The sequence below is a fragment of the Bison bison genome, unplaced genomic scaffold, assembly GCF_000754665.1.
Source record: "Bison bison bison isolate TAMUID 2011002044 unplaced genomic scaffold, Bison_UMD1.0 scf7180017864168, whole genome shotgun sequence".
NCBI classification, from domain to species: Eukaryota; Metazoa; Chordata; class Mammalia; order Artiodactyla; family Bovidae; genus Bison; species Bison bison.
Window position 1 is genome coordinate 3,196,059 of NW_011494740.1, and position 24,711 is coordinate 3,220,769.

General features: G+C 38.5%; 1 protein-coding gene across 5 annotated transcripts in view; it reads right to left on the minus strand.

Annotated features, from left to right (window-relative positions):
• Positions 1-24,711, minus strand: part of IMPG2 (interphotoreceptor matrix proteoglycan 2) — a 74,050-nt gene that overhangs the window by 18,817 nt on the left and 30,522 nt on the right. For all 5 annotated transcript variants that reach the window (XM_010841993.1, XM_010841992.1, XM_010841991.1 and 2 more), the window contains 4 exons: positions 20,812-20,870; positions 18,130-18,150; positions 9,843-10,087; positions 8,019-8,104 (listed from right to left, as the gene is read on the minus strand). In XM_010841993.1, coding sequence (XP_010840295.1) covers positions 8,019-8,104; positions 9,843-10,087; positions 18,130-18,150; positions 20,812-20,870 — 411 coding nt within the window. The remainder of the gene's footprint in view (positions 1-8,018; positions 8,105-9,842; positions 10,088-18,129; positions 18,151-20,811; positions 20,871-24,711) is intronic.

Below are 24,711 nucleotides of genomic sequence, written 5' to 3' on the forward strand. Positions count from 1 at the left end.
CGCCTGGGTTTCTAAAATACTTCTTTAGTTGTTGAATCATTATATTTTCTCATTAACTGGAAACTTTAAGAAAATTTCCACAAGCATAAACCTGCCTGAAAACTAGAATTCATGGGATAGCTATGAACAAAATGAAGTCCATGGAAACTAAGAACAAGAAACTCTGAACAGAATCCCTTCCACCTTCCTCCAGGAGATTCCTGCCAGAGGTGGTGAACTTTCACTGGCACATACGCTCAAGCCTAACATGCTTTTTAAACAAAAGCACACAATTTTAAGGTGGCTAACTATAGTTTAGTCTATGGCCATGAACTAACTCAACCTACTAAGCTATGGAGGGACTCAACTCAGTTACATCACCTAATGTCTTTTACGCTTTGTCTACACACTTTCTCTCGTCTCTCCATCAAGGGTCCACATGATGAAGCATTAGATAGCACACTCCCTCAATCACAAAGGAGGAAACAGGAGGCAAGAAATTACTGAGCATGTCCGAATTCATCCCTTCTTCTAGTGACAAATGCACAGTAGATCATTGGGTATACATAGAAATACTCTCAGTTTCATCTACTATTTCTAAACTAAAAGCACTAAGTCAAGTAACTAATTTTCTTTTGTGGAACTCAGTGACACCAACACTTCGTTCCCTGTTCAGACTCTTTTAATTAGGTCCTATTTTAAGTGAGCCATCCTGTTGGTTATTTTTATCTGTCACAACCCTAGCCCCTTCTCTTCCCTGATAACTTCATCACCCCCGTTCCCTTACGAGCGGTCTTCTGTTTGAGTTTGCACGTTTAGAAGCGGAAGATCAAAAAACAGGAAGACTGAGAGGTTAGGGTATTTCTTTCCTCTAAGCCTCCATACTGTGTGTCCTGCAGTAGCTCTGTCCCTCTACAACTAAAGCTTCAGCTCTTACTGGGCTCTGGTCACTGCATTTCCTCCCCCTGCCCTAAAACTCAATGGATGGGAATGGCTTCTCACTGCTGTTAGTCTCAGCACACTTTGAGATTTCCTTTTTTCATTCCCTTAACCTCACACTACTATCCAGGGGGTTCTGCTACCACTGAAACCCTAACTGAGCCATGTTCTATAGTGCAATGTATTTTAAATATCCATAAAAGTTTGCATCATTTTTGTCAAAAGGTGATTACAAGATATGTGATGAAATGCAAATGGCCAGAAAAAGAAGAGAATGGATTAAAACAACAACATGAACCAAAAATTATATCATTCTGGCAAAATTTAATTAGAAATAAAGAATCTAAAGAGTAAAGAGGGAAGTGATGAAAAGGGGATGGTGCAATATTAGTATATATTTTTGGCAATGTGACTTGGTCAGAAAGAGGAATTAGACAAAGACACATCTGAGCATTAGATTGGAGTCTAGTGATCTGAGTCTGATGAACTGAATATATAGAGAAAAGCAAAATATATATCAAAGGAAGAGGCAGACCATCTTCAAAAGACTAGATGTAACTGCTGCAAATGATATATTAAAAAAAAAAAAAAAAAAAGAACCATTTAAGGATAAGAAATTACCTCTTGGGAATTCTCTCATCAGAAGTGAAACTGAGGATATCAATCATGAGTAAGGCCAAAAAGATGATTTAAATCAGGGGAAAGATTTCTGGCATTTTTCTAGTAAATTTTAGTATTTAAGAGTATGTCATCACCAGGAATGAATTTAACCTTCATAACTTCAAAACTCTATATAGGGAAAGCAGCTTGTGATCACTGACCTATGTACATAGTGCTTCTATATAACCTAGCACCAAACAGATACATAAAGTTGCCTTATATTTCTGACTAGAGAGTCTAAAACTTTCTGGGTCCTCAAAAACGAGCCAAGAGTGATGTCAGCAAGATGAATGAGTAAGACAACCCCAACTCATACTCCCCTTTCAACAACAGCAATTTTCACCCTTTGTGGACAAAAGTGACTTTGTGGGAGCTGCAGGATTCAGTACTATATACCAAGGGACCCAGAAGGAGTCTGGCCCACCTGGCACATAGGGTAATAAGCATACAGACTTCAGCCCTGACTGTGGACCTGAGGTGGCCCATGAACTAGCTCCAGCCCCTCTTGGACACAATCTGGGAGCCACTGGAGAACAATAACTTGGACAATCACCCGTAAATGAGAGAACCATTGTGGAAGTCCAAGAGTCCAAAAGAGTAGCTCCCAAAATACCACTAAATCCAAGTTCAGACACACTGTTGAAGGTAAGCTAAACAGTTTCACTTTACCCACCTCATCCTTCCCACATGGCAACACAGCCCATGGCCAAGAGAGCACCACTCTGCACAAGATTTCTGCACAGAGGAAAGTGAGAGTGTGTTAGTCTCTGGCCGCCCCAGCTGTGCAGGTCCTTGTATTTCTCTCACTCTGTCCAGAGTACTGAGTTGTAAGATGCACAACTAGGGGATGGGAAGTGGCTGAAAGAAGAGCAGCCAGGACTCTGAACGTATTAAAGGGATACAGATCCTACTAACTGCATGACGGACTCCATCAGGAGGCCTGACCATGAGTTGCCAAAACGCTTTGCCCACTGATCCCCCTTCCATAGCCCACGGGCGCCTCCAGTACTGTGTGTGCTGGTTCCTTGTATGCCCTTCCCATGGCAGAGAGAGCGAGCTTTGGCAGACAGCTAGTGAACAGAAAGCCATCCTGAATCTATAGGCCAGGGAGAGATGACAAACTTTAGCTTCTGCACTTCCCTTGGGAAAGCAAAAGGAAAGCTATCATCACTCAGCCCGGTGCACTGCAGGATCAAGAGAGGGCACACAAACTTAAGAAATCTGCCACAAGAGGTAGCAAGAAGCATGCAGAAGGTATATCCATAGGAGGTCTGAGAAAAACAGAAAGAAAATATTCTAATAGTTATATGAAAAGATATTAAAAAATCACCTTTAACAGGGAAATGCAAGTCAAAACCACAACAAAACATCATCTCACACCTGTTGGAATGGCTATTTTCAAAAAAGATAAAAGTGCTAGCAAAGGTGTGTGGAAAAGGGACCCATGTGCACTGTTAGTGGGAATGTAAATAGGTACAGCCATTGTGGAAAACAGTATACAGTTTAAATTAAAATCAGAACTACCATGTGATCCAGCAATCCCACTTCTGGATATATGGCTGAAGAAAACTAAATCAGTGTGTCAAAGAGTTCTCTGTACTCTTATGCTCAGTGCAGCATTATTCAGAATACTAAGACATGGAAACAACCTGAGTGTCCATCAGTGGATAAATGGATAAAGATGCATTACACACATACCATGGAATATTATCTAGCCATGGAACAGAAAGAAGTCCTGCCATTTATGGCAATATGAATGGACTTGGAGGGCATTATGCTAAGTAAACTAAATCAGAAGAAAAGGTCAAATACTGTATGATACCACTTACACATAGAATCTGAGAAAGCCAAACTCATAAAAACAGTTGTGTTCTCCAGGGGCTGGGGGTGAGGAGATGGAGAGACGTCAGTCAAAGAGTACAAACTTGCAGCTATAAGCCAAATAAGTTCTGGGTATCTAATGTACAACATGGTGGCTATAGTTAACAGTACTGTTATAAACTTGAAATTTGTCTAAAGAGTAACTCTTAAATGTTCTTACCACCAAAAAAAAGATAAATATGTGAAGTAATGGAGCTGTTAACTAACTCTACTGTGATAAGTACTTCAAATCATCATCTTGTACACCTTAAATTTATACAATGTTCTAGGTCAATTATATCTCAAGAAATGGGAAATAAAAAGAATTGCCCAGATGGAGACAGCAATTCCAGAGTTCAATTCCAAATAAATGAAAAGACAACAAATTGAAGTCTAGAATGTAGAAGTAAAACAAACAGAAGCTTTTGTTTTGCCAAAGGTTTAGTGCTTTATAAGGCCATCCTTCGGTTTACAAAAATCTTATGTTAGGAAGGGGGGCAGAGCATGCACATATATGTGAACATAATAAAAGTACCATATTTTATAACTAGAAAGACTCTTAAGAATCATTTAGTCAAAACTTGCCTATTAAAAATAAGGAACTGAGGTTCATAGTCAGGAAAGGCCCACAGTTACAAAAAATAGAGAAAAAAAATCTGAACTAGATTCTGAGTTACTAGAATTCTGTCCTTGGGTTTCCCTCACCATATAGGATTTTGTTGAAGAATACGTACAAGTGTATATACCCAGAGGGCAAAAGGATTTCCAGAGGAGAAACTAGAGCTAGCAGATTTGGCAGTCAGTTCTCATTCAGGCTGGCATGTGTGCAAAGATCCAAAAGACTCAGGTGAAAAAAGAGCAGAGAAAGGAGGAAAGACCATTTTCTAATATTTAAATGTCTGCTATGTTGAATATAGAAGCTATTTGTATATAAGGGAATTCTTCCTTTCTCATTTTTTTCTATTATCCTAAAATTATGTATGTATTCAATTTTAAGTAAGAAAGCCATTTAGTCAATACTAAGTTCTGTCCCTCAAAAAAGCTGTTATGATGATAAGAATCATACCATACCAGAGAATTCATTTGCTTTCCTCTTAATTATCTAAAACCACTTCTAGAAATGTGTTAAAGCCACCTGTGCTTCCAGTTGAGTCAGGTATATTTATATTGTTGTAATTCTAGGTGAGCATTTTTTCAAAATTCTAGGAGACATGACTAAGCTCCTCGACCTATACCTAAGAATTTGAGTTTTATCATACAGAGCCTACGACCTGACACACATTAGGAAAGGCAGTTGAATCCTCAGTGAAAAAGAAATCCTCAAGCAATATACATGATTTCAATATACCTGTAAACTAAATTCCTTTTCATTTTCTAAAAATTAAAATAATAAACAATTCTGTAATGAAAGTTAAGCCACAGGTAAGCAACATAAAATGTGAAGTAAAACAACTTGATTTTTTTAAAGAAAGAAAGACCAAAAAAAAAAAGAAAGAAAGAAAGAAAGAAGACCATCTATTCCAAACAAGTACCCCCTTAAGAAAAAAAAAAAAAAAAATGGCATGGCAATGAAGCTTTCTCATATATTTTGAAAGGTAAACACATACATGCCAGGAATAGCACTTCATTTATTTTTATATGAATAGATGTTCCCATAGTAACAAATTCAACTCCTGAATTCTTCTTTTAGCTCAATGTAGTATATCAACAGGTTCAATATTATATTGGCCAGTTTCAGTTCTGCTAATGCCAATTGAAAAGCTTGCTAAGTGCTATAGGAAGCACACTGTGCAACAAGTGATTTTCCAAATCAGAAGGCCAAAAGGCGTCAAATTCAATATCCCCAAATTACTACCTCTAAAATAATTTCTAAAAATAAAATCTGGTTAAAAAAAAAAACAACAAAAACCTCACTTCTATTAGAGTAGAGAGGACAGAGAGGAAGAAGGGGGAGGAAGGGGAGAAGCAATAACCAGACACTTCTAGTTAATCATACTTTTCTTTCACGTCTTATTATTACCATTAACATTCCAATGTCTCCTCAAACTGAAAAACCAAGGAGTTGGCTTAAATGCAAATAGACCCACAGAACAAGCAACATAAATGAACAAATGAGTACAGTTAGTCAGTGTCTGCCATAACTAAACGGGCAGCCTCTTTCAACCAAGCTCTAGCCACTTCTTGCAATGGAAAATGTAAACAATGATTTTGGATCTTCCAGTTTTCAAAAGAAATGGAAAAATCTGTATTTTTATCAAAAAATCTCCTAATTTTTAAAAATTGACTTAAAAAAAATAGCCCCAAAGCACATGCCTATAGCTGGATATCTAGTCAGCTCATCTCAAGTTTGCAAACCCTGGCTTATATAAAATTTGTGTCTTTACATCATTCTAAGTTATCATCACAGATCTGTGGTGACAGAAGCCCTGACCATTAGTATGTCTTCTTTAGTTGGCGGGAATGCATACTTATACAGCCACTATGGAGAACAGTGTGGAGATGCCTTAAAAAACTGGAAATAGAATTGCCTTATGACCCAGCAATCCCACTGCTGGGCATACACACTGAGGAAACCAGAATTGAAAGAGACACGTGTACCCCAATGTTCATCACAGCTTTGTTTATAATAGCCAGGACATGGAAGCAACCTAGATGTCCATCAGCAGATGAAAGGATAAGAAAGCTGTGGTACATATACACAATGGAGTATTACTCAGCCATTAAAAAGAATACATTTGAATCAGTTCTAATGAGGTAGATGAAATTGAAGCCTATTATACAGAGTAAAGTAAGCCAGAAAGAAAAACACCAATACAGTATACTAATGCATATATATGGAATTTAGAAAGATGGTAACAATAACCCTGTATGAGAGATAGCAAAAGAGACACAGATGTATAGAACAGTCTTTTGGACTCTGTGGGAGAGGGAGAGGGTGGGTTGATTTGGGAGAATGGCACTGAAACATGTATAATATCATATAAGAAACGAATCGCCAGTCCAGGTTCGATGCAGGATACAGGATGCTTGGGGCTGGTGCCCTGGGATGACCCAGAGGGATGGTATGGGAAGGAAGGTGGGAGGGGGGTTCAGGATGGGGAACACATGCACACCTGTGGCAGATTCATGTCGATGTATGGCAAAACCAATACAATATTGCAAAGTAAAAAATAAATAAATAAAGTAGCCCAAAACAACTGTTAAAAAAAAAAAAAGAAAAGAAAAGAAGCCCTGACCAGAAGGGGATCAGAAGGAACAGAGGCCAGAGGCATGTGTTTGCAATGGATCACCACTCCCTGCCACCACACCCTGAATGAACGCCTATGACAGCACCACCTTATTTGTGTACAAGTCTGTCTACCACCACCAGACTGGAAACTACCTCTTGTAGGCAAGACCACACCTTATTCATCTTAGTCTCCCCAGCACTTGGCACATGAAAAGGACAAAATAAATACACTTGAATGAGTAAGTGGATGAATAAACAAACACCAAACGAATGTAATCTCTGATGTCAATCTCCCTCTAACCTTTTTTCTCCATTATGGAACTTGGTGAAAAGAGTATTTCCAGTGACTCCACATTTCAAAACTGAGTTGCTCTACACCTGAGCAGAAGGAATGGCTGCTCATATTGATGGTTAAGCCAGTTTGAGGCAGACTTTCTAAATTTCCACTGCTGGATGAAAGCCAAGAAACAGATGTTTGAAATTAATTTAACATTAGTTTCTTTTCTGCCATATGAGACAGAAAAGAAGTATCAAGAGGGTAGAAGGAGTGGGGAATATAGAAGAAGGGAATGTCCAGGGTGCAACCATGTGATAACAGAAGATCCTGGAATCGTTGTAGACAGTTTGGTCTTTAGTGGTATTGTAGTGGTTGTTCTACCGACACTGCAGGAAGCTACTTTCTTTTTGACTGGTTGCTTCTGAGTAGGTGTCATGGCAAGTGGAGGCTGGAAGGGACAGAAGTGTGCCCAGGGGAGTTGAGTGGTAGGAACAACAAAAAAAAGTTCATTCCATGCTGTTTCTGTGCAAATGGGAATGTTTTCTGCCCAGGATAAAGGGAGGCTGATTTAGAGTCCCACGCAATATTTGTCATTTGTCAACCAGGCACTATTTTTACTCTTCTTTCTCTCTTTTCCATACGTACACTGTTCTATAGGCTCTGGAATATATAAACATTTTCTTCAATACAGTCCCTGTAACAAAAAGCTATACTCTGTACCTATGTACATCGAATTTACATTTCTGGGTAACTTTTAGAGAACAACTCAGTGGGCACTTACAGTTTAATTATCACCAAACAAGTATGAACCACAAATAACCTTTCTACCATTTGCGGACTTTGGCAATGCCGAACGTATGGACTTCATTTAACCACTGCAGAAGGCTTAAATTATCTGCTCATGGTTGGGTCCATGAGTTGACAACTATGAATAATGTTCCAAGGATGATGTAAGAGAATATTTGAAATAGGAACAGCTTGGGAAATCCATGATGCCAAAGTAAGCAGGCAGGTGTACAAAGAAGAGAAGTTTTAGAGCCTGGTTCTAGGCATAAAACACAGAAACATACTTACCAGAATAGATGGTAGGGCTTGCTGAAGACTTGAACTTTGAGTGTTCCAAACTTGGTCTTCACTTTGGGGAAGTAAAACCCCTCTCACTAAAGAAAGAATAACATTAAAGAAATTTTTAGTTGAGACACTACTGTGTTTAAGGTTCACAGACAATTAAAAACCAAGTTCTTCCTTTTTATAAGCTTAGATTTGGGTAGAACAAATGGAAGGATCTTGCCTAGAAAACGCTTGATACTTTATTCAAATATTTTACTTATATTAGCACCATCTATCTAAATTATAAGACTCCAACATAAATATTCTTCCCATTGTTACATTTTGAACACTCCTATTTTCTTTCCTTTCTCAAGCATTTTTTACTCTTTTCAGGATTCCCATGAAGTATCTGTTCTAAAATTGACTTTTTTTTCATTTTAATAAGAAAGTTGAACTGAAATTCCAATTCATTTGGCTGATGCCAAAAAAGGAGAAAATTATACAAAACTATTTCCTTTTTGGCAGCAAAACTATTTCCTTTTTGGCAGCAAAACTATTTCCTTTTTGGCAGAGAGTACCTTTGAAAAATAGGGTAAGACACCAGAGAGTTTATCACTATACCAATACTAAAGAGTCACAAAGTTAAGAAAGTAGATTATATAATTCAACTCAGTAAGATTTACTGAAACCTCACTAGTTACTATAGACTTTGATTATATTGAGGCTATAAACACTAATAAAGCCAAGTTCCTCTTGTGGAAGTGTTCCCTATGTCAGAGAGATAAATAAAACAATATGAGAGGCATTTATATAATGTATGTGAACACAGACCAAAAAATAGAATGATTTTTCCTGGAGGAGAGAAGGAATCAATAAAAATTAAAAAGAAGGGGTTGCGAGAAAGGTGATCTGGTGTATACACCAAAAATAGAAGCAAAATCTCTGTATTTACCTGTTCCTACTGCACTGGCACCTGGGTCAGGAAGATCCCCTGGAGAGGGAAATGGCAACCCACTCCAGTACTCTTGCCTGGAAAATCCCATAGACCAAGGAGCCTGGTAGGTTACAGTCCATGGGGTTGCAAAGAGTCAGACACGACTGAGTGACTTCACTTTCACTTTTCACTGCACTGACATAAAGGGATCAATCAAAAATCAAACTTTATTTTTGGAAAATAAGTACTTTCCAAAACTTTTTCTCGACTGTGTGTTCAGTTAACTTGTCTTCTATGGAAAACCAGTAGCATGAAATCAAAGATGAATATATATTTTAATGACGATCAAGTTACCTAGGAAGCTGCAGCCATTCAGAACTCTGAAGCTGGCGTAACAACAGAAATGTATTTTAGGAACAAAATTCTGAGCAATTGAAATGTGTATCTACTGAAAGGCAAAGCACCTGAATTAGTTTGTGCTGGATATCCTAAAGCTTTTGTTAAACTTGCTGTGAATTACTGACCTCTTTCTAGGACACCTTCTAGAAGGTAGCTCCACATAAAAATAAGACCTCACTATGTTCTTTATGGATTTAGTATCCTAAACAGCCTCATTTTGCCTATTGCATATCTTAATCCTCATGCCATTGATTCACCAGAAACCCCTGATTAATCTACCTGAATTAGCTGCATGGCTAATAGTCATTAGCTTAATGACTATGAACTAAAACAGGGAAAGGAAAATATGAACTATCTGGAAATAAAGCTAAAGCACCATTCATATCAGGATGTTTTCTGTATGATGCAGCCTAGAGAGTGCTAAGAACCATATACATATTGGGAATTTTGTTTTATGAGAATATACTGGGAAAGAAACTAAAACCATACAAGGACTTAATGGTTATACAACTTACCATTGATAAGCTGAAGGGAGTCAGGATCTGGATTCAAAGAAGAGCTCCCCAGCAAAAAATTCTGGTGCAGTGTCTCAGCAATATAATCTCTGAAGTTACTAATTGTATAAACAGCAGTGGGCTTATCATCCAATTCTACAAGACCATGGTTTTCCACCTTGTTGGAATGTAGGCTAATTAGGTCCCAGGTAGTATTGCTGATAGCCTCCCCATTGAAGGTAACTGCATAGTGAACATCTATGCCACTGTGGATGACAAGAAAAACAGATTAGGTCCTGCCAAGGAAACACAAAGAAAGGAACTCTGAAGCCATGGAGAGCAAACATTAGACCTAGGAAGAGTCTCATAAGGCAAGGATTCCATCACCATTCTCCGTAGACTCTGGATGGCAACATTTAGCCATACCCTTCTCCTTCCAGAAAACAGAGAGTTTACAGCTCTAAGAACACGGAGGCCACTGAGTCAGCCTGCATAATACCTGAGCATTTTCTTCCCGCCATGTTCTCACCCCTTCAAAATCAACTGTTCCTTTTCACTCTCAGTCAGCTTCCTTCTTCCCCTATTAGAGTTTCTCCTCCCTGATTTAAAAAAACCAAACCAAACCTTCTAACTCCACCCAACAATGGGAAATCCTCTTATATCTCAGTACTGTTGCTGGACGATTTATGTACTCCACAATGGGGAGTGAAATAGTAAAGCAGCTTAATGACTGTGAACTTAAACAGTTATCTATTGTGAAAGGAAAATATGAACTATTTGGAAATAAAGCTAATTGATGAGTTGTGAGTTTTTTTAAAAAATATCATGCTAGAATATCTTCTAATATGACAGCTATCTAAGTCTCTTCTTTGATAGCCCAGACAATTTACAGTCCCATAAAGTTTAATAGTGCATTGTAAAAAACTTACTAAGAAGTGATGGTTTTTTGGCCCACTAGGAATGATAACTCCAAAGTCTATGACTTTACTTGCCTATAGGACATTTAGCAAATTAGTTAATACAACTAACAAATTAGTCCAATTTGGCGGGGCTTCCCCGGTGGCTCAGTGGTAAAGAATCTTCCTGCCAATGCAAAAGACATGGGTTTGATCCCTGAGTTGAGAAGATCCTCTGGAGAAGGAAATGGCTACCCACTCTAGTATTCTTGTCTGAGAAACACATGGATAGAGGAGCCTGGCAGGCTACAGTCCACGGGGTCAAAAGCAGCTGGATACAACTTAGTGACTAAATAGCAACAACATCTAACTTAGCATTCCTTTCCCAGTTAACTATATATATTTCTTCCAAATGCTCTAGAAACTACCTCTCATTTTTCTGCTGGCTCCCTCATTAATGAGTTGAATAAAATTTTGAAAAGTGTTAATAAATAACTTTGTCTGGGAATGGGGCCTTTTCACTATCTTTCCACAGGCAAACAAAGAGATGATTTCTTGGAAGAAAGGATAAAGTGAAAATAAATAAGTAGGACTTGATATGTCATTTGACATTTTCTTAAATAATCATTTTGAAGAAACATCAGAATATAAGATTTTTAAACCAATAGAACTACACCTTATAGACCAACTCAGACTTATCGAACAGCTAAAAACTAACATTTTTGTAAGTGCTTACAATGACAGGTTATGTCCCAGGCTTTGTCTGATTTAACACTCATAACAAATGTGAAGGTTTTATTATCTTCAGATTATTGTTAAGAAACTAAGCTTTAAAGAAGACTTGCCTAAAATATCACAATATATAAAGGGGTAAAGTCAAGATTCAAACACAGATCTGCCTGACTCTGGCACCAGCATTCTGAATGACTACACTACACTCAGTAACTTTAAACTATTAACAAAAAAAAAGTCATCACGAGAACAGCTTTGCTCTACTCATCACCCTCACTTCCAGCCAGTCTGTGAGACACAGCCATCAGAAACAATACCCTACAAGCACACCAAGATCCTCCACCCTCTCAAAGATGCACCACCCTCTCAAAGATCCTCCACCCTCTCAAAGATGAACCACTGAAGGCAGATGTGCACGGAAATAATCTGCCACCTTCAGACATTCTGTAGGAGCAAAACGATGCCCAAACCAAATCACTCAAAAAAGCATTTCCTCTTCTGATTCACTTATATATTCCTTGATTATAGACTGTGCTGTTTTGTAAAAAGATTTTGTTTATAGTGAATGCCTTGCAGTCTGTCCTTGAGTTTCTATCTCCAATGTCTGACTTGGTACCTGGCATTCAATGCCTATTAAATTAACAGAAATCTATACTTGCCTGACTAGAGAGAGAAAACTCCAGCCTTAATTAAGGTATTCACATATCTTTAGAATTAAAAAAAAGTCAGAATAACGAGAGGGGTCTCATGGAGTCTAGAAAAAGGGCTACTTAACTAATTTATCTTACTATGAGTGAAAAGCCTGTAACAGTGCATTGTAGCTTCCTTGTAACACAGAACCCTAGATTGGAGATAGCTACAATAGGCTAGCATGACTTTGATATTGGCCATTAGGATCACCCAACTTCCCTTCTCTGATCTCAAGCTGGCAAAAGAACTTAAGATCATAATTTCCTACAGATTGTCCTATGGGGAAAGAATGCATGAGCTAAGCCAATGCAATAATTAGTCAGCTGGCAGATACATTTCTTGCTTTAAATAGATCAATCAGCATCCTAGAGAATGCACTATATTTTGTAGTTTGGTAAGCATAAATTGGTCTTAGGAGACCTCTTCTTCCTGGGAACTCTGGCAGTTCTGGACTTGCCCTGGGTCTACAGGGGACGCCATGAAGGTGTTACCCCTTGCCTACCACAGAAGCAGTGAGGCACAATGTTCCTGTCCCACTCTGAGTATCATCAATAAGGCTTTCCTCCCCAATCTGATAAGCTGTCACTTCCAATGGTGTGCTTTAGGGAACCTTACAGTGGTAACTGAGCATCTCAACACTTGGATGCCTTGCTGAGTGATAAGACATCTGCTTGTCATCTCTAAATTCCCTCAATCCCTTAATTTATCATGTCAGAACATGTTGATTCATGAGTAACTCCTGATCTCCTTTTGTAAAGAAATAAATTCAGTAAAATATGGTCTGAAAAAAAAAAAACACGATGGCCCCAATGTGAAATTGAACAGTAAGAGGGACACCTACTGGTCAGAACTCACCACACCACGTGTGTCCTAAACATCCCTCACAATGCCTGGCTCCTAGTAGTTCAATAAATATTTTTGAAAATAATGAAAAAACAAATGGTTAGTTTTATTCACTAATGTAGCAGATAGAACCATTAACTTTGTGACACTTAAATGACAATATGTGATATTCTTGACTTAATCGGAAGGGTGCTCAGTCTCTAAATATGCAAGTGGAGCAGTGGCCTGCCGATGCAGGAGATGTAAGTTTGATCCCAGGGTCAGGAAAAGCCACTGGAGTAGGAAATGGCAACCCAGTCCAGTATTCTTGCCTGGAAATTTTCATGGACAGAGAAGCCTAGCGGGCTACAGTCCATGGGTTGCAACAAGACAGAAGAAACTGAGTACACACATTTTTCACCCTAAAGAGCATGCATATTAACCTCATACATTTCTGTCTTCTGAGTAATCATTTTAGGGACACCGCTTCACAGGCAGAACATAACTCTGTGAGCATGATCTTTCCAAGCTCTGCGGGATGGCACATGCCTGCATCTCCAGAAAGGCAAGCTTCTCCCTGGGATCTATGCCCAACCTAGTAACCTGTTAACATGATTCTAAGACAAAAACCAGGGATAACGGGAAAAAAATGGAGGAGAGGAAATGGCTGTGCCAGTTAGCACTCCAGTTGCTTCCTGGACTTGACAGAAAATCAGACAAGGCGAGTCAAGCTCTTATTGAGAGCCCATCATGTGCTTTGCATGACTTTTAAACATCATAAGGAGAAGATCAAGAGAAATGTTTCTGGATCAAGAAATCTGTGCAAATCAGGCAGTCTGGGTTAGATTAGTGGTCTTACTCTTTACTGGCAAAATATAATTTTTCTCCCAGTGTTTTCCTTGGACATCTAAAAATAACACTTCTAATATCATCTACCTTGTCTGGTAAAGATATATTCATTAAAAAAGATAAAATGCCTCACAGAGATATTTCAATTCATTATCAAGTTTCTGTCCTAGAAAGAGAAATCAAAGAAATGCTTGAGGAATCAGAACATCATCTATTCTCAGATTCGAGAACTTCACTTCAGCATGACCCAGAACAGACTTAGTTCTGGCATGGTAAATGCAATACAGAGATATCTCAGGATAAAGAGCAGAATAAAAATAAGCCAGAAGAACAAGGAAGTACATAAGATGCAGGATACACACTGGGGACAAAACATTATTTGATTGAAGAAAGCTGGGCTGCCTTTCTGCACTCAGCAACACCAAATTAACCAACCGTCACTACAGCATCACCTTTCACCTTCTAAACTACACTGAAACAACTGCTATATAGAGGAGAGTCTCTCTGACTGCTATTTCCAAAGACATCAATCATGTGGAGGGGAAATTTATTCACTTCAAATGTCCTCATTGGCTGTCTGACGTGTGCAAGTTTTAAATAGAAAAAATAATATTACATCTCATGACGATCAATCAAACCAGAGGTATTTCAAGAAACTCAGATATTTCTTCTTCTCTCACACTTCTATTAGGAAGAAAGTTCATACAAGGCCTGGAGTTGAATTTTTGAAGTGTGGACACCAGGCAGATATTTTGTTGATTCACTTCAAATGGGTCCTACTAACTTAAAATAATGTGTGCAACTTGAAAGAGGTACAAAGCAAACAGAAAACTTCATGTGTATATAAATATTTACGTACAGAGACAGGTTATATATATATATTACATAGACTACTTCTGTGCTACACATTCACTCATATGCTACACATTCACTCATACACAGCTCAAAATAAAAGAATACCAAGAAGTTGTGAATAAATCCCACCAACTGGTTAATATCCGACAATATTGAACAGTTTTTGAAACTGTACTTAGGTTAAGAATTCTATCATAAAATCAAATGGCTTCATATTGAATTGTTCTCTGTGTCCCCATAGAAAACTCAGCACTCAGCAACTGAACACCATTCTTTGACCAGAGGGTTCACATCAGAATTCAGTTATGTTTTAACAGTCTAGTCTTCCCAGTTCAATTCAGTACAGTTGCTCAGTCGTGTCTGACTCTTTGCGACCCCATGGACTGCATACAGCACGCCAGGCCTCTTTGTCTATCACCAACTCCCAGAGTTTACTCAAACTCAGTGATGCCATTCAACCATCTCATCTTCTGTTGTCACCTTCTCCTCCCACCTTCAATCTTTCCCAGCATCAAGGTCTTTTCCAATGAGTCAGTTCTTTGCATCAAGTGGCCAAAGTATTGGAGTTTCAGCTTCAACATCAGTCATTCCAATGAATATTCAGGACTGATTCCCTTCAGGATGGACTGGTTGGATCTCCCTGCTGTCCAAGGGACTCTCAAGAGGCTTCTCCAACACCACAGTTCAAAAGCATCAATTCTTCAGCGCTCAACTTTCTTTATAGCCCAACTCTCACATCCATACATGACTACTGGAAAAACCATAGCTTTCATTAGACCTTTGTTGGCAAAGTAATGTCTCTGCTTTTTAATATGTCTAGGTTGGTCATAACTTTTCTTCCAAGAAACAAGCGTCTTTTAATTTCATGGCTGCAGTCACCATCTGCAGTGATTTTGGAGCCACCAAAAATAAAGACTGTCACTGTTTCCCCATCTATTTGCCATGAAGTGATGGAACCAGATGCCATGATCTTCGTTTTCTGAATGTTGAGCTTTAAGCCAACTTTTTCTCTCCTCTTTCACTTTCATCAAGAGGCTCTTTAGTTTTCCTTCACTTTCTGTCGTAAGGGTGCTGTCATCTGCGTATCTGAGGTTATTGATATTTCTCCCAGCAATCTAGATTCCAGCTTGTACTTCATCCAGCCCAGTGTTTCTCATGATGTACTCTGCATAGAAGTTAAATAAGCAGGGTGACAATATATAACCTTGACATACTCCTTTCCTGATTTGGAACCACTCTGTTGTTCCATGTCTGGTTCTAACTGTTGCTTCTTGACCTGCACACAGATTTCTCAAGAGGGAGGTCAGGTGGTCTGGTATTCCCATCTCTTGAAGAATTTTCCAAAGTTTGTTGTGATCCACACAGTCAAAGGCTTTGGCATAGTCAATAAAGCAGATGTTTTTCTGGAACTCTCTTGCTTTTTTGATGATCCAGAGGATGTTGGCAATTTGATCTCTGGTTCCTCTGCGTTTTCTAAATCCAGCTTGAGCATCTGGAAGTTCACAGTTCACGTACTGTTAAAGCCTGGCTTGGAGAATTTTGAGCATTACTTTGCTAGCATGTGAGATGTGTGCAATTGTGTGGTAGTTTGAGCATTCTTTGGCATTGCTTTTCTTTGGGATTGGAATGAAAACTGACCTTTTCCAGTCCTGTGGCCACTGCTGAGTTTTCCAAATTTGCTGGCATATTGAGCGCAGCACTTTCACAGCATAGTCTTTTAGGATACTTAGTAAATACTCGCTAAAATAATATAAACGAAAATGAGGAAGTCAGAAAGCCCTTTGCAAATGTAAGATATTATATTTATATCTTATATGTGGTGGTGGTTTAGTCACTAAGTTGTGTCCAACCCTTTGCAACCACGTGGACTGTAGCCCACCAGGCTCCTCTGTCCATTGGATTTCTCAGGCAAGAATGCTGGAGTGGATTGTCATTTCCTTCTCCAAGGAATCTTCTTGACCCAGGGATGGAATCTGTCTCCTGCATTGCAGGCAGAGCAGATTCTTTACTGACTGAGATACCAGGGAAGCCCCTGATCTTATATAAATGAAGGCAAAATGACATGGATTGATCTGGAGGTATTACACTGAGTGAAATAAATCAGACAGAGAAAGATAAATACTCTATGTTATCACTTATATGTGGAATCTAAAAAATTAAATAAACAAATGAACAAAACAGAAACAGACTCACAGATATATAGAACAAACTATGGTTACTGGTAGGAAGAGGAAAGGGGGGAGGAGCAGGATAGGAGTAGAGGATTAAGAGATACAAACTACTATATATAAAATATGCTACAAGGATATACTGTACAGCACAGAGAATATGGCTAATATTTCATAATAAGTTCAAATGGAATAAAATCTATAAAACCCTGAATCACTGTGTTCCACATCTGAAGCTAATACTATAAATTAACTCTACTTCAATAAAAAAATTAAATGAAGAAATGTTATTTTATCTCTAAACATCCCTATGCTTAGCCTATGAATTTGCTTCATATATTCTATATTATTATTATTTATCTTTCAAGAGAAAGTAAATTTTAAACAAACTTGAATTCAAAGACAAAAAGACAAGCAACTTTCACAAAGGGGACTGACTATGCTTTTAAGATTGTGCTTCTAAGACACTCCAGAGAGCAACTGTTTTCACAAATGAACTGTGATAGAAATCAGCTTTCTTCTTTTCATTTACCACTTAAAATGACACTTGGTTATATTACTCAATGACAACTGTATACTTGAAAGTGCTTTATGAATGCCAATTTTTATACTAATTTTAAATTAAGCATAACTTAGTATTTTAAAGTATTTGACAAAGGCTAATTATACAGCACAGGGAATATAGGCAATATTTTATAATAACTAAAAATGCAGTTTAAGTGTAACCTTTAAAATCACGATGTAGTACACCTGAAACACATATAGTATTATAAATCAACTATACCTCAAAAAAATAAAAGTTTTAAAATAAAAATTAAGAGATTAAAAAATACAAGTACTTGTTAGTCAGCAGTCTATGATAGAAGTCTGTAAACTACAGCCTATGAGCTAACTCCAGCCCACTGTCCATGAGTTAATGGATTTTATATTTTTAAATGGTTGAAAAAACTCAAAATAACATTTTGTGACATGTGAACACCATATGACAATGATATTTCAGGATCTATAAATAAGTTTTATTGGAACACAGCCACACTCATTCATTTTCAATGTATCGCTTACACTACTTCCAAGTGAACAGATATGACAGAGCTTATGTAGTGTGAAAAAGTATAAAATACTTAATATATGACTCTTAACAAATAATGTTTGCCAAATGATCTTTAAAAAGTTGGACAGTGATACTGGAAGTAATAAAAGAACTGAGCCATGTTCCTTTAGACTTAGGGCTACCATATTTTCTAAACTATTTCCTAATTAGGTCAACAGTACAGAAAGTGTCAAAAGGTACTCTACCTGCCATTTTCCTTAGGGGACCTGAAAATAAAAATGGAAAGTGTTAAGCAGAGTTTAAGCAAGTTATAATTGTCATATAATTAATCAAAGTACAAGCTCTTAATGTATTTCCTCTAAAATGTTTCTTCAAATGAAAATGCTTGTATAGTACTGCTGCTGCCGCTGCTGCTGCTGCTGCTGCTGCTGCTGCTGCTAAGTTGCTTCAGTCGTGTCCGACTCTGTGCGACCTCATAGACAGCAGCCCACCAGGCTCCCCCGTCCCTGGGATTCTCCAGGCAAGAACACTGGAGTGGGTTTCCATTTCCTTCTCCAATGCATGAAAGTGAAAAGTGAAAGGGAAGTCGCTCGGTCATGTCTGACTCTTAGAGACCCCATGGACTGCAGCCTTCCAGGCTCCTCCATCCATGGGATTTTCCAGGCAAGAGTACTGGAGTGGGGTGCCAATGCCTTCTCCGTGTATAGTACTGCTGCTAAGTCACTTCAGTCGTGTCCGACTCTGTGCAACCCCATAGACGGCAGCCCACCAGGCTCCCCTGTCCCTGGGATTCTCCAGGCAAGAACACTGGAGTGGGTTTCCATTTCCTTCTCCAATGCATTAAAGTGAAAAGTGAAAGTGAAGTCGCTCAGTTGTATCCAACTCCTAGCAACACCATGGACTGCAGCCTACCAGGCTCCTCTGTCCATGGGATTTTCCAGGCAAGAGTACTGGAGTGGGGTGCCATTGCCTTTTCCGTGTATAGTACTAGATAATGACAAATACCTGTACAATGAAGGAAGAAAGCAAAGGTGGAGAAAGTATTCTATTTTAAAATCTATAGTCTTTACTGTCTTTAAACTTCTTAAAAATACTTTTAAACAATTAATACGTGGTTATCACTTTATAAATACACTTTTTTCAGTAAATGAGCAGAGAACTCCAGCTGTTGGCATTAACAAAATTGATAACATTTTTGGGGGGATACAATGTTAAATGTTATGTGTTATGTATACAATGTTACAATACTAATGTTAAGTCGTATTAAAATTAATGAAAAGAAAATCAGATAATGTATAGTAAGATTCCAAGGAGTTGGGAAAGGTCCAAATTGACTAACCTATAAGATACTGCATAGTTTTTAATATTTATTTATTGATTTTCTGTATCAGACACTTAAAAGGACTTTCCATATGTCAAGAACTACGCTATACATTTCACAAAAATTAATTCTTTCAATCTTCCTGAAAACTCATTAAGGACCATGAATATCCCCATTTACAGGTAAAGAAACTGAGGAATAAAAACGCTAAATAATTTACCCAAAGCATTTCAAAAGTTATTTTTAAATAAAGCACGATTCATATAAATTGTATATATTACCTTTTTTTATATAAATAAGAAGTTAAAGCTTGTTAATTTACCCAAAACCATCCAAGCAGAAGTGCCAAAGGCAGGATTTAAACCTAGGCAACTTGATCTCAAAGGCCATGTTGCCTTTCATATGCTATCAAATGAGAGAGGACTTCAAAAGCCTCAGTTTCTCATGTAAGCTTTAGTCACAACTGGAGACAGTATTCCTGCAAAGTGCTATGGCTGAACTGGGGAGACAGGTCATGGTATGAGAGGAGATGGAGGGTCAGTTTACCATGCTTGCCCTTGCCCCTGCATCAATAACTAGCTGAGTTCCTAGATAAAGTACATACATTTCCTGTGCTCTGGTTTCCTCACCAGAAAAAAAATGAGGATTACAGTAACTGTCTCACAATACGGCTATTGGGATTAAATGAGTTAATAAGGATAGAAAGCCTGGCACACTATAAATGCTATGTAAGTGCTTGCTGTTATTTCTGGAAAACTCAGAAGTTGTGACAAGACTATGCCAAAGTTAAGATGTAGACACTGTCAATTAAGCCCGTGCTCCCCTGCATCTAATAGCTGGGCCACCGTCACCATCCACATGCTCCAAAGCTTCAGAGGACTCAGTCTAGCACTGGGTAACAGCCAGAGATATAAAGATAGCCACTTTGTTTCAAAATCCCTCTTCTGCTCTCTGACTTTGGGCTAATACTTCATCCTTCTAAACCTATTTGTTTTTCTTCAAAATAAGTATTAATAGCAATATTTTTGCTAAAAGAGTTGAAGATTATGTGAACTCAGGAATGTAAAGTGGCCAGTACAAAGTATTCACTCAATAAAATGTGCACAAGTATGATGCTTCAGGTCTTAGACAGGGAAGCAATGTCCTAAAAAGAGGTGTCCGATTTACCTAGAATTGCTATGCTGATAACACATCCCCTCCAGAATGACTATACATCAAGATGTCAAAGGGACCTCACTGGAGCACTGATGAGCCTTTAGGAGCATACTAGATCACATCTAACCTTATCCAGGCTCCCCTCAGTGCCAAATAAAAACACATAACTTCTCAGCAGCAAGTTGGAGACATGAATTCCTAAGTTCTTACCCTGGCCCAACTACAGATCTAGCATTTCTCCTTGAATGTATTATTTTGCCTTTTTTTACCTCGGTTTCCTCATCTGAAAAACCAGAATTAGGAATAAGAATTTAACAAAAGAACATCAAATTAAAGAATCCACGTCATTTTTTCATCACTGTTGTTAAGAGTATATACAATAAACACAAAAGGATAATCCATTTGAAATAAAGACTGCTATAAAACCTATGCATTTTAAAAGTCTATTTACCTAAAGTCAAGTACACGAATGTCCTTGTAGCCTGGTAACCCAGTAAATGCATTTTCCACCTATCAAAAATAAAAAATTTGTAACTACGTAGAAATGTAAAAAAGCACACACAAAATGTTTTTAAGAGTAGAATATAAAGTGCACTGTTTGTAAGTATTAGAAACTTGTACACATACACGGATATACATGGATTAGAAAGCTAAGAAATTTCTAATTGTTACAGTGTTACAAAATAGTTTTTACCACAACCCTGCCACATTTTTAAATTTTTGTTTTTTAAGGTTTTGATTTACTTTAATATTAATTTTTTCCAAATTATAAAAAACATACTTTTATTGGCAAAACACTATTTTTTCCCTTATGTGATGAAATGTGAAAAAAAGGACTAGTTTCAAAAGAAACTGTAATAACATTTTAAAATTTAATTGTATGGATTAGAATCTGGCCACAGCACACACACTGACACACAGTCAGGTGTTCATTTCCTGTGAGTGTAAACTGTCTGATGGCATCTGTTTCCTGTTCCTATGACACCAAGGACTGTGAACACAGCCAACATAAGAAAGAAATCTGCACATCTGAGCTTAGGCTTTGTTGACTGGTGGTGACAGAGGAAGTTATAAAGCAGTGACTGGTCAAAATATCAATTTATGAGCATCACAACTGCAGAAACCAGTTTTATCACCAAGTTTCTAAAATCAGACTACATAAACCAGTATGAGCTTAGTGACTAAAGCAGGGGGAAGTGATAGATTGGACTAAATACCAAAAAATATGAGGTTCTGTACAAATACACATTTAACAAAATCGAACATTTTACCCAGAACATTTCAGAAGGTGACGGTCTCATTAGGTTAAGTCACTATGGGGCTAACATCAGAACAGAAGAAGTTATTAGTGGACTTTGGGGCTATTTGCCAGCAAATTTGGAAAACTCAGCAGAGGCCACAGGACTGGAAAAGGTCAGCTTTTATTGCAATCCCAAAGAAAGACAATACTAAAGAATGCTCAAACTACTGCACAATTGCACTCATCTCACATGCTAACAAAGTAATGCTCAAAATTCTCCAAGCCAGGCTTCAACAGTATGTGAACTGTGAACTTCCAGATGCTCAAGTTGGATTTAGAAAAGGCAGAGGAACCAGAGATCAAATTGCCAACATCCGCTGGATCATCGAAAAAGCAAGAGCGCTCCAGAAAAACATCTACTTTTGCTTTATTGACTATGTTGCGTGGATCACAACAAATAGGAAAATTCTTAAAGAGGTGGGAATACCAGACCACCTGACCTGCCTCCTGAGAAATCTGTACGCAGGTCAGGAAGCGACAGTTAGAACTGGACATGGAACAACAGACTGGTTCCAAATTGGGAAAGGAGTACGTCAAGGCTATATATTGTCACCCTGCTTATTTAACTTATATGCATGGTACATCATGAGAAATGCTGGGCTGGAAGAAGAAGCACAAGCTAGAATCAAGATTGCTGGGAGAAATATCAATAACCTCAGATATGCAGATGACACCACCCTTACGGCAGAAAGCAAGGAGGAACTAAAGAGCCTCTTGATGAAAGTGAAAGAGAAGAGTGAAAAAGCTGGTTTAAAACTCAACATTCCGAAAACGAAGATCATGGCATCTGGTCCCATCACTTCATGGCAAATAGTTGGGGAAACAATGGAAACAGTGACGGACTTTATTTTCTTGGGCTCTAAAATCAGCCATGAAATTCAAAGACACTTGCTTCTTAGAAGAAAAGTTATGACCAACCTAGACAGCATATTAAAAGGCAGAGACATTACTTTGCCAACAAAGGTCCATCTAGTCAAAGCTATGGTTTTTCCAGTAGTCATTTATGGGTGTGAGAGTTGGACTATAAAGAAAGCTGAGCGGAGAAGAATTGATGTTTTTGAACTGTGGTGTTGGAGAAGACTCTTGAGAGTCCCTTGGACAACAAGGAGATCCAACCAGTCCATCCTAAAGGAAATCAGTCCTGAATGTTCGTTGGAAGGACTGATGTTGAAGCTGAAACTCCAATACTTTGGCCACCTGAAGTGAAGAACAGACTCACTAGAAAATAACCTGATGCTTGGAAAGACTGAAGGTGGGAGGAGAAGGGGATGACAGAGGATGAGGTGGTCGGACGGCATCACTGACTTGATGGACATGAGTTTGAGTAAACTCTGGGAGTTGGTGATGGACAGGAAAGCCTGGTGTGCTGCAGTCCACGGGGTCACAAAGAGTTGGACACAACTGAGCGACTGAACTGAACTGAACTGGAGCTATCTCTGGGCACCTGCTTTTAAAACCAAGTTCTCATAAAATCAGGAGAATTAGATTTTTTTTTAAATCTTGGTTCACCAAAAATCCCTCTGCCTTGTGGATAAAGAATCCAAACCCATGAAATTTTTTGGCTACAATAATTCGCCTTGTTTTATTCTGAGAGAAAACAGAGAAGTGCTAATTCTTGGAGGATGGGGGTGGGGATAAACTCCACAGGACTAGGAATGCAAAGACTGACAGTTAGTCTCGGCTATTTTTCACTGGCAGAGTGGCCAGGCACAAATCTTCTTTCATAGTACTTAATGCTTCAATGCCCACTAAATATATCAGTTCTTAAGATTAAGATGAGCATAGCTAAAAGTACTTCATTAGCTGCAAAATGCAGTGTTATTGCATGTTGTTATTAATACTAAACCCATCTTGCTCCTTGGAAGGAAAACTATAACAAACCTAGACAGCATATTAAAAAGCAGAGACACCATTTTGCCAATAAAGTCTGTATACTCAAAGCTATGGTTTTTCCAGTAGTCACGTGCAGATGTGAGAATTGGACCACAAAGAAGGCTGAGCACCAAAGAATTGATGCTTTCAAATTGTGGTGCTGAAGAGGACTCTTGAGAGTTCCCTGGGCTGTAAGGAGATCAAACCAGTTGATCCTAAAGGAAATCAGTCCTGAATATTCATTGGAGGGACTGATGCTGAAGCTGAATCTCTAATACTTTGGCCACCTGATGCAAAGAGCTGACTCACTGGAAAAGACCCTGATGCTAAGAAAGACTAAAGGCAAAAGGAGTAGAGGGTGGCAGTGGATGAGATGATGTGATGGCATCAGTGACTCAATGGACATGAATTTGAGCGAACTCTGGGAGATAGTGAAAGGCAGAGGAACTTGGGTAGGACATGACTTAGTGAGTAAACAACAACAAACCCATCTCTTCTGGGGCTTTGCCATTTTTTGACTTTAAACATGTTTTCTAATTCATCACACCCAGTTAGCTACTACATAGGTGCCCAGCTGTAAGAAGTCATTCCAGTTTATTAGCAACAAGATTAATAACAGGTACAATTTACTGAGTGACTGCTATGTGCCTGGTGCTTTGAAATATTACTTCTAATCCTTGCAACAATCGCAAGAGATACACAGTTTCCCCATTATGCAATTGAGGAAACTGAGACTGAGATATCAACTAATTTGCCCAGGATCATCCATTTGGTGAGTGACTGAATCAGAATTCATTCAATCATCAGTCTTTCTAACACTGAAGCTCATACTCTTCTCACTGAATCACATGCCTCATCCTCTTTCCTTTGATAAATATGATTTTATAACTGGGACCAGGAGTGGGAGAACTGTGAGGCTCACCACAGCTTCTCACCTGAATTAAAATGAAGGGGACTTGGGGCTTCCCTAGTGGCTCAGTGGTAAAGACTCCACCTGCCAATAAAGGAGACATGGATTCAATCCCTGATCTGGGAAGATCTCACATGCCATGGAGCAATGAGCCCATGCACCACCACTACCACTGAGCCTGCCTTCTGAAGCCCAGCAGCCGCAACTACTGAGCCCACAGGCTGGAACTACTGAAGCCTGCATGCCCTAGAGTCCATGCTCCGCAACAA